Source organism: Rhineura floridana, chromosome 11, assembly GCF_030035675.1.
Source record: "Rhineura floridana isolate rRhiFlo1 chromosome 11, rRhiFlo1.hap2, whole genome shotgun sequence".
In the NCBI taxonomy this organism is placed as follows: Eukaryota; Metazoa; Chordata; class Lepidosauria; order Squamata; family Rhineuridae; genus Rhineura; species Rhineura floridana.
The window spans coordinates 12,229,582-12,239,851 of record NC_084490.1 but is presented as its reverse complement, the minus strand read 5'-3'; the positions used below and the strand labels follow the sequence as shown (position 1 = coordinate 12,239,851).

The window sequence follows — 10,270 nt, the reverse complement described above, 5'->3', positions numbered from 1 at the left end:
TGGAATATGTCTCTTGGGCACAGTAACATTTGGAGCAGAAACAATATTTGTTTGAAAACAAGATTCCAGTTCCACAAAACTTTCTCAGCAGGCATTTTTCCCCACAGAAAACTTCTGTGAATGTTGTCTTCCCCCCAAAAAAGAGTTCCACTTTGCTAAATATTCTGGAAACAGTTTTCAATGTTTGTGTGTGACAGCCACCGTCCCACCTTCTACAATGCCCCAAATGGTCAACCCAGATACTATTGCATGATTTCTGCTATTGCTGGTGCCATCAAATGGTGGTTTCAAGAAAATCAGCTTTGGGAAAATAAAAGAGCCATGTTGCTGCTGATGGGGGTGAGCCTCACTCCAAAGAAACTGCTGGAGTTTTTTCTCATCACACCCCACCCCGTTTTGTTACTGATGAATTAGGAAGAGAATGTCAGGAAAGCATTTCCTCTCAACTCCATGGTTTGTGCTTCCCAAAGAGCTGCCTCTTCCAAATGGTGACCACTTCGAAATGGAAAAAAAACAGTCTAGGCCTTGAGCAAATGAGGGAAAGACAGCTAGGAATGGAGCAGCAATTCCTTTTCTATAGATTTGTACACTGATTCTGTGGTTCTGAGCTGACTGAGCTTTGCACACATCCCAACATCTCTTGTATTGAGTGTCTGTTGATGTCTGAGCTGTTTGTGCATTGACAGATTTTTTAAAAAAAAAATTACAACACATTGTAGGCTAAGTTAAATGCAAAATATACAGATAAAGTAATACCTCAGTTCACAAAATACATGGAAAGAACAGGGACTGGTTCCTACACCACAAAGAACAGTTCAACATGTTTTATTCAAAACTAACAATGCATATGTCTGAAATGAAACAACCAGTTCAGGATAGCCTTGCATAAGTAAATAAAAACATTTTGAACCTTCTACAGACCACTTGAAGGCTTCTTCCAAAATGCATCCAGGGATGCCTGCCTTGCCTTTTTTCTTTTATTGTGTAGCATCTTGCTGTAGCAATCTAAAGTTTTGAGCACAGATATCCTCACTGTACACTCGAGCAGGCAGGCATGGGACAGCCACCACTATCCCCCCCCTCTCTCTCCTACACTTGAGCAGGCAGACAAGGGGCAGTCACCACCCTGTGTGAGAGCTGCCTGCAACAGCTGCAATCCAGCAGTCAAGCAGGACTGATAGATTGCAGCTGCTGCAGGTGGCTCTCACACGCACAGCTAGAATCGTGCTCCTTGCCAGGTTGTACAGGCACATCTGCAGTAAACGGAGCTGCCAGGGCACCTGAAGTATGGTATACTATGGAGATGTCTGCACCACCTTCCCAGCATTCCAGCCATGTGTGAGAGATCTGCGTGCAGCAGCTGCAATCCAATAGACAAGGAGCCACATTGTGACTATGTCAGAGTGTGCGTCCCCCTGCACCCAAAAAGGCTTTGCTAAGAAGGAGCTTCTTTTCTGGAGGATTTGTGAATTGAGGTATTACTGTACTATACATGTAAAATGCATGAAAGAGTCAGGTCTGATGCTCTAGTATATTTGCAGCATAATTTTATGTCAATACATATGTATTCTTATGCCGCTCAAATCCTCATTCAGTTGTGAGGCTCCCTGGTTGACCTCAGTTAAACATATCACAGAGATGCTGTCTGGATAAAATTGAAGGGGAGGGACCATTTGGAGCTCTTTGGTGGAATGGCGGATAAGCATTTAATGAATCATAAATAATATGAAAGAGGAGTTTTCAGGATAGGTTCAGGGCAAGGGCCATAGTTCAGTGGTAAACCAAATGCTTTGCATACAAAAGGTCCCAGGGTCCATCTCCAGCAGCAGCTCCAGTAGGGCTGGGATGGACCCCTATATGAAACCCTAGAGGGCCTCTGTCCATCAGTGATGACAATGCTAAGCCGGATGGACCAGTGGTTTGACTCGCCATAAGACAGATTCCTATGAACTTATAGGCTTTGGGTGTGCTTACAGATGTGGGAGATAACAGTGGTTGCCCAGTCGTACAGACATTTCTTGGGAAGAATAGTGTTTCAGTCTACACAGGTATAGATTATTTGCCTTTGGCTTCCCCTCTCCTTAATAGTTGCCTGGCCAGCTGAGCTGTGCCTTACTTGGACCCCCTTGTGGCACTGACCTTGGGCTGTGACCTGACCTCACCCCTGGATGTGTGACCCTGGCTTGTTTGAACCATGCTGCGCTATCAACCCTGCTCCCCTGCTTGGGTGTTTTGCTAAGGGTTTTGCTTATACTTCCTGTGCCTAGGCTCTTTGCCCCTGACAACCTTTGCTGGAGTGTAATAGCAGGCTCCAAAGATAAGATCTGTCTGGATGCTTGATCTGGCCACAGAACAGTCTGCACCTGGGTGTGTGTCTTGTCAAGCCAATGACTGGATGCCTCCCTTTGAATCTGCCATGTGTTGCCAAATTGTGGCACTGTGTGCCAAAGGTGGGTAGACCTCAGGCTTGTAGGATATCCTTTTCTTTTTTTACTAGCATGCCAAGATCCACCAACTGGAGTCAGATGCAAAACAGCAGCTCAGATGTTTTGCCTGAGGAAGAGGAGAGATGAAGGGAAGGCCTCAATAGGATTGGAAACCAAAATGAGAGCACAGAACTCCTAAGGTGCACAGGAATAACAGTTCATTTTGAAATGGCATATTTAAAATTAAGATGTCTGATTTTCTGAGATATTTTTAAGATGTTTCTAGTGTTTTGTCCTTTGTTTGCCACCCTGGGCTCCTTCTGGGAGGATGGGTGGGATATTATAATAATAATAATAACAACAACAACAACAACAACAACAACAATAATAATAATAAATACATTGCAGTGCAAGGTATGTGCATGGATAGTGTCATTATACAGGCAAGTCACTAGGTGGCAGTTGTATCTGGGTGAATTCAGGAATTTCCTGTTGCTGCTCTGCTTTTGTTTAAGAGAGAGAATAAAGTTCTTGTTTATCTTCCTGGCAGGTGTGTCTTCTAAGCCTTCCATGACACTCTATAGCCTTATTATGGTAGCTGTTGTGATATAACAATCTAGAAGTCGTACACTCTAGATTCACATAGACCAGTCTATATCTGACCCATGTCAATTTCACACAAACTCATGTATAAGTCTGTTTTTTCCTGTTTCCAAATTAATCTATTTATTTATCTATTTATTGTATTTATATACCGCTCCATAGCCGAAGCTGTCCGGGCGGTTTACAGTAACTTAAAACCTTAAAAACAAATATAGAAATTTAAAATCTATGCATTTTTCTTTCTAAATCCCCAGAAAAATCTGTATTTAAATAAATGTTTTATCTGAAAACTTTATTTAAATATATATTTTATCTCAATGCACGATTTCCAAAAGTACCTTATCCTAAGATAAATATTTTAAACACATTTTTTATATGCATTTTGAGCTGTATTGCCAAACTTGGAAAAGTTATGAAATTGAAGGAAAAATTATGTTTTGATCCACACATTGATCCAGGAGGTGCAGATCAGATCAGTTCACACTAGAGTTCAAAGAAATCAAATTGCTCTGGCATCCCTAAACCTGGGCTCTTAAAACTGATCATTTGGATCATGGATCCTTTCTGCCTTGGATATCCCCAGTGGAGGTGGAGTCATGATCAATATATTGTTTCTGTAATGCTGGCCAGCACAACCTATGACCTGTTCAGCTGAACATAGCCCACCCATCCTATATTGTGACCTCCCAGATTCTTCAAAAGCCCCTGTGCCAGATTACATCAGTTCTGTTTTTATTGTCTTAATTGATCATAATTATGCATTATGAAGGGAATGTATATTCTGAAACAAAAATACATATTACAATAAACCCAATACTGTGTGAGGCTGTACCTTTTCTTGAGATTTGTTGCTCCGGAACATAACATACTCCATTTTTCTATAAACAAATTATTCTGTTGCCTATGCTCTCTAACCCTTACCACATTAGTTAGTTTGACCATATAACTCTCTTATTTGACCATCAGAGAGCCAATGTGGTGTAGTGGTTAGAGTGTTGGACTGGGACCTGGGTGACCAGGTTCAAATCCCCAATCGGCCATGAAGCTCACTGGATGATCTTGGGCTCTGAGCCTAATTGTCTCTCAGCCTAACCTACATCACAGAATTTTTGTGAGGATAAAATTGGCAGGGGGAATATCATGTTTGTACACCATCTTGAGGTCCTTGGAGGAAAGGTGGGATAAAAATATAATAAATACATAAATATATACTATTTCCCAATGTCTCACAATCCACCCCTCAACTCTGGAGTTTTAATTTTCTTCCAGTTTGCAGAATTCAATATTTGAGTAGCTATTAAAAGATGCACCATCATTTCAATATTGTAAGACAAGACTGAGTCCTTTATAAATCCAAACAGTACAATCAACAGATTTAATGGTAACCAGTAACTTGTTCAATTTAATTTGTTGTTTCTGATCAAAAGTTTCTTATTTTGAGACAAAACCGACCACCTCCAAAAACGGGCTAATCTGCAATTATTGTCTTAATTCTCATGTGTTGCTAATATCAACATTACCAGGGATAAGCCTTGCATTACATTGGCTCTAAATAAGCTGCATTGGCTGCCTATTTGCTACTGTACTCAGTTGAAGATGCTTACCTATAAAGTCCTAAGCAGCTTGGAGCTCAAATATATGAAGGGGTTCCACCTCTTGTATCAACCTGCCCATACATTAAGGTTGCCGGCAGGGGGCTCTTCTCTTCAGCATTCCATTTGTAGGAGCAGTCTGCTATCCATGTACAATAGCAAGAGCCTTCTGTGTGGTATCACCCTGAGTTTGGAACAGCGGCGTCACTAGTGGGAGTGCGGAGGCATGGATGGGGGTGGTTGGCCTCTCTCACGTGTGTGTGCGTGCACACTCATCAGGAGATGCTGACCACGTGCTCCAGGCTGATGGTGGAAGGCCCTGCTTTGGGCGTGCAAAGGACTGGGTGCCGGGGGGCCCTTAGTGAGCCCCCAAATATTGTGCTGAGCATGCGCATGCATGCGAGGCCAGCCACCCATGTCCATGCCCCTGGGAGGGTGCATGCCGGAGGAGCACCCAACCAGAGGAGCAGGCCTGGGAATGCCGGCGTGCCTCCCTCACCCCACCAACGCTGCTCCCAGTCTCACCCGCCCACCTGCCTGCCTCCGAGGAGGAGTTGGCTGCTTCGACGCTGACCCGGAGCACTTCTCGGCTCCTTTGCTAGGCAACGGCACGGGCGCCGTGCCCCACAATGGGGCGGCTCTGGGTGTCACCCCCCTCATGGTGTCACCTGGGTGCGGTCCGCACCCCGTGCATCCGGCTAGTGACACCGCTGCTTTGGAATGCCCATCTCAGGAAAGTTCGACTTGTGCTAATCATGTGCCCAATCCAAAACTTTCAGTTTTCAGTGCCAGGTATTTCTTTGCCCAGGCATCTTAAATTATTGTATTTTTAGCTGATTGAAGGGTTGTCCTCCTCACAATTTTTTATTTCTGTTGAATTGATAAATACAGGGCTGTCTAGAATGCTGCCTATGGGGCTCTGATGAGCTCTTTCTGTGGGTGTGTTTGTTGTTACAGCAGAGCAACTTTAAATTTAAATTTTGAAAAAACTTAGAAGTGTTTAGTCATTTTATTTTTTTATATCCTCTGTTGCTGTGCTTTAATCAAAATCAAAATCAAAATCCAGAGGTCTTCAGTATGCTACAGACAATATTTTGGACAGCCTTGCTTCTTGCAAATTTTATGGGCCTAGAGAAACACAGACATATGAAAAATCAAAGAGCTATACAGCACAGAAAATCAGAAACAACAAAACAACAGAGTCAGATGATCACTTGCAGGGGTTGTGATCCAACTCAGGGCACTTTATGGCATCATGCTTTGAGCCAGGGAGGGAGGAAAGCACCCCAAATCACCCTGCTTCTTATTATTATCTGCCCCCTATGTGTCTAAACACCCTTAGTTTCAGGCCTTGTTTTCTGGTTCTCGAGGGGTGAAGTGAATTCTTTATCGTCCCATGTGGTTGCAGGCAACTAACAAGTCTCCAACTGAGTCTTTACTAAGCTTAGATCTGGGACATCTCATCAGGAGGTGGCTGTGGTTGAGAGCCAGCTGCTTTTTTCTTGACTGCTCCCATATTATACTGTCACTTTCTCCTCAGAAATGTTTCCTTTCTCTTTAGCAACCTGCCCAGGGCCTCTTTCACCTGATCATTCCTCAGACAGTAGATCAGGGGATTGAGAAAGGGTGTGATGGCCGTGTAGAAGACGGTTACTGTCTTGGTGACTACTGAATGATTTTCTCCACCTGGAATTAAGTACATCCCTGCGACTGGGCCATAGAAAAGTGTCACCACCATTATGTGGAAAGATATGGTAGAGAAGGCCTTCCTACGACTGGTTTCATTTGAAGATTTTATCAGGTTGAGAATGACAATGCCATATGATAGGAAAACAAAGAATACATTGCTTAAAATCAGAGCATACAGAAATATTTGTAAGATAAAGGGACCGTTTCCAAGTGGAGGGCAGGCCAGGGACAGAATTGGCCCAGGATCACACAAAAAGTGGTCAATAATGTTAGGACCACAAAAGGACAACTTGGAGATCAAAATCACTGGGATAGGAAACCACAAGAAGCCAACAATCCAACATGTCCTTACCAAGGCATAGCAGGAATGTTGAGTCATAAGTTGTGGGTAGCGCAGAGGGTGGCAGATGGCCAAGTACCGATCCACGGCCATGGCAGAAAGGAAGAAGAATTCAGTGGTGCCAAGAGAGAAGAAGAAGTAGAACTGGAGGAAACAGCCATGGAAGGAGATGATCCCATGAGGGGAAACCAGGTCAGAGAGCATACGGGGCACAGTGGTGGTCATGTAGCATATCTCCATCCAGGAGAAATTGCTCAGCAGGATGTACATGGGGAGCTGGGCCAAGTGGTTATCTAGGAACACCACTGTGATGATGGTGATGTTCTCAGCCAAAGTGAGCATGTAGAGAATGGAGAAAAAGCCAAGGAGCAAGAATCGTGTCTGCTGTTGAACGTCAAATCCCAGCAAAATGAATTCGTGGATCGTGCTGTCATTGGCCATCTCCATCTTGAATCACATAACAAGTTCACTGCCACACACAATAAGGAATGAGATACAAATTACATGACATAATACAATTCTGTCTACTCTGTTTCCTATGAAACTCAAAGGCTAAGTAAGGATGCTTTTTAGGCTGGGCATTCCTTCCACCCACTCCATGGTTTGGATCACAAGTGACCATTCCACAAAAGCAGTTGTGCTCTTTTAGACATTGTTTATTTATTTATTTCCAGCCCTTCCTCCCAGCAGGAGCCCAGGGCAGCAAACAAAATCACTAAAACACTTTAAACATCATAAAAACAGATTTTAAAATGCATTAAAACAAAACATCTTTAAAAACATTTTTTAAAAAGCTTTCAAGACTTTTTTTTAAAAAAAGGTTAAAAACATTGGGTTTTTAAAAGTTTTAAAATATATTAAAAAGCAATTCCAACACAGTAGCAGACTAGGATAGGGTCTCAACTTAAAAGGCTTGTTGAAAGAGAAAGATCTTCAATAGGTTCCGAAAAGATAACAAAGATGATGCTAATATTAATAGTGTTAAAAGGACAACACCAACCAAGACACTTAAAATAGACTACTTTGGGGCAATTTACCTCTGAATATATTTAGGAACCTTCCCCTCTCCAGTAAAAATGAGGTAGTTCAGATCTTTGTGAAGGAAGCAAAGGAGGTCAGGCTATAATTTGGATGGACAGAAAATGAGAGACAGAGAGACAGAGAGCTGAGCTTTTGGGCCCTGAAAGCATCTTTGGGTGCTGGCTCTGTGGACTTTGGCTATGCTTCAACCTATGTTCAACCTATATATCGCTTTGTAAACTGCATAGAGGGCTTAATATTCAAGAACCATATACATTTTGTTAAATAAATAATAAATAAGTATATTTATATATGAAAGGTAATATTGGAAGCCTCCACAGTCTTCCTTCCAAACGAAACCAAACCCAAGTAAGCAATGTGACCTTGGAACATCTTATCATTTGGAGAAGTGGTGTGAACATTTTTTTTCAAAATTACAAATATACAGTCAGTGGAAGCAAATGGGAACACAAGAAGAATCCTGTACAATGTCAATAAACCCTCCTGAGTTGTCTCAGGACCCGCACAAAGCCTCCTGTTATTCTGTTGTTTCCGTACTTTTCTGTACCATGGGTTTTGCAGGAAAAGAAGCTGTCCAAACCATTGTCTGAAAAATGCTGAAGAGCTCTGGATGATTATTTCTTAATTAATGCACAGCAGAGGAGGATTTTTTAAAAAATACATTAAAAGTTTCATTTTTTTAAACAAACCCTGTGTTGCTGTATTTAAGGAAATAATGCTGAAGAGCTCTGGATTATTATTTCTTAATTAATGCACAGCACTGGAGGATTTTTTAAAAACTTTCATTTTTTAAAAAAACCCTATGTTGCTATATTTAAGGAAATAACAACGAAGCTATTCTGAACTCCACTTAACAGTGTCAGGAGGATGGCACTAAAAATTACCAGACGCTAAGGAGAGCATGAAGTTGCAAAATTTGAAAAAATGTAGTGCCAAGAATACACACGGAGAATAAGGAAGAGGAAGAAACAACCCCCCTCTCATTTTCCTGAGTGATTACAGAAGAAATTTAATACTATTCACTTCCTCCACAAAGAAAACCCTTGATATATTTGTCTATAATTTGGCAGGCTTAATCCACCCAGAAGGAGCTCCTGTGCCTATAAATTTCATACACTTTGGCCCAAAAGGGAAAAGTCATAGCTCATCCTCATTATAGTGACTAGAGAACACAGAGCTTCATTTTATACAGTCAGCCTCAGAACCCAAAACACAGAAAAAAGCAGAGAGAGGAAACAGCAATTTGGAAATACACTGAAATTTTCTTTAAAAAAATGCAGAGATACAGACGAAAGGTGAATCTTGGGGCCCATGCACACCCCAAACCAATCTATATGTCCCCACTGAAAGACAAAAATAAAGCAGGCATGTCTTGATGGGGGGGTATGCATCCTGTAGCCCCTCCCCTAATTTGGGAGCACATACATTTATATTGATTAGATTCGATTTGATTTTGCACAGATGTTAAAGGAGAGTCCAGAGTTGTATGACACACACAATAGGAACATGGAATGTGAGAAGCATGAACCAGGGAAAGTTAGAAATTGTCAAGCAAGAAATGGAGTGTATCAATATTACAATACTTGGCATGAGTGAATTAAAATGAATGGGAATGGGACATTTTCAATCAGGCAACTACAAAATATTTTATGCAGGAAATGAGAAATTAAGAAGAAACTATTCCTGAATGGTTGCTTTAATAGTGAGAAGTGATGTAGCAAAAGCAATTAGGAGCTACAGTGCAATGTCTGACTGAGTGATATCAATGAAAAAACAATTAACATAACCATCATCCACGTCCATGCTCCAAGGGGAAACGCAGAAGAAGAGGAAGTGGAGAGATTTTACACACAAGTACAGGAAGAAATTGATCACACACCAAAACAAGATGTGCTGATAATCATGGGGAACTGGAATGCAAAAGTAGAGAACAGAGAAGAACTAGGCATTGTGGGAAAATGGGGCTTAGGAGATAGAAATGAAGCAGGAGAAAGACTTATTGAATGCTGTGAAGCCAATACTTTGTTTCTTGCAAACACCTTTCTTGAGCAACTGAAAAGACAACTGTACATGTGGACATCACTAAATGGTCAATATAGGGATCAAATTGATTATATAATTGGTAGCAGAAGATGGAGAAGTTCCATACTTTCTGCAAAACCAGGAGCAGATTGCGGTACAGATCATGAACTGGTAATCAGAGTAAAACTAAAGAAGAACAAGAAAGCAATCATAATGCCAAAATCCAATTTAAATAACATCCCAGTGTCAGGCCCAGGATGTGACTCAGGAACCAGACCAACGGCTGCAGTTAATTCGTGTTTTATTAGGGTAATGTCCAAACAAAGACTGCGTTTTCTCATGAAGCAATACAGGGATACAGGTCCTGTGGCATTGGGAGAAAGTTGACAGAGCAAGGGACTTCTTCCTGCCTGTTCTTTAAGAAGGGGCCAAACGGGCGCGCAATCTTTCGCTCCTCCTTAACTGCCCCTCAGGTACTGCCCGCCTTCCCCCCCTTCTTTCCTGTCTTTTCAGCTGTCTGCGTGTGCGTGGTGAGGGGGGAAGCATCACCCCCTCCT

At 42.0% G+C, this 10,270-nt stretch overlaps 1 protein-coding gene across 1 annotated transcript; it reads right to left on the bottom strand.

The window, feature by feature from the left end:
* Positions 1-6,146: 6,146 nt before the first annotated feature.
* On the bottom strand, positions 6,147-7,097 carry LOC133367381 (olfactory receptor 11G2-like). The gene has a single exon (XM_061591483.1). It carries the CDS (start codon positions 7,095-7,097, stop codon positions 6,147-6,149), a length of 951 nt encoding a protein of 316 aa, XP_061447467.1.
* Between the last annotated feature and the right edge of the window lie 3,173 nt (positions 7,098-10,270).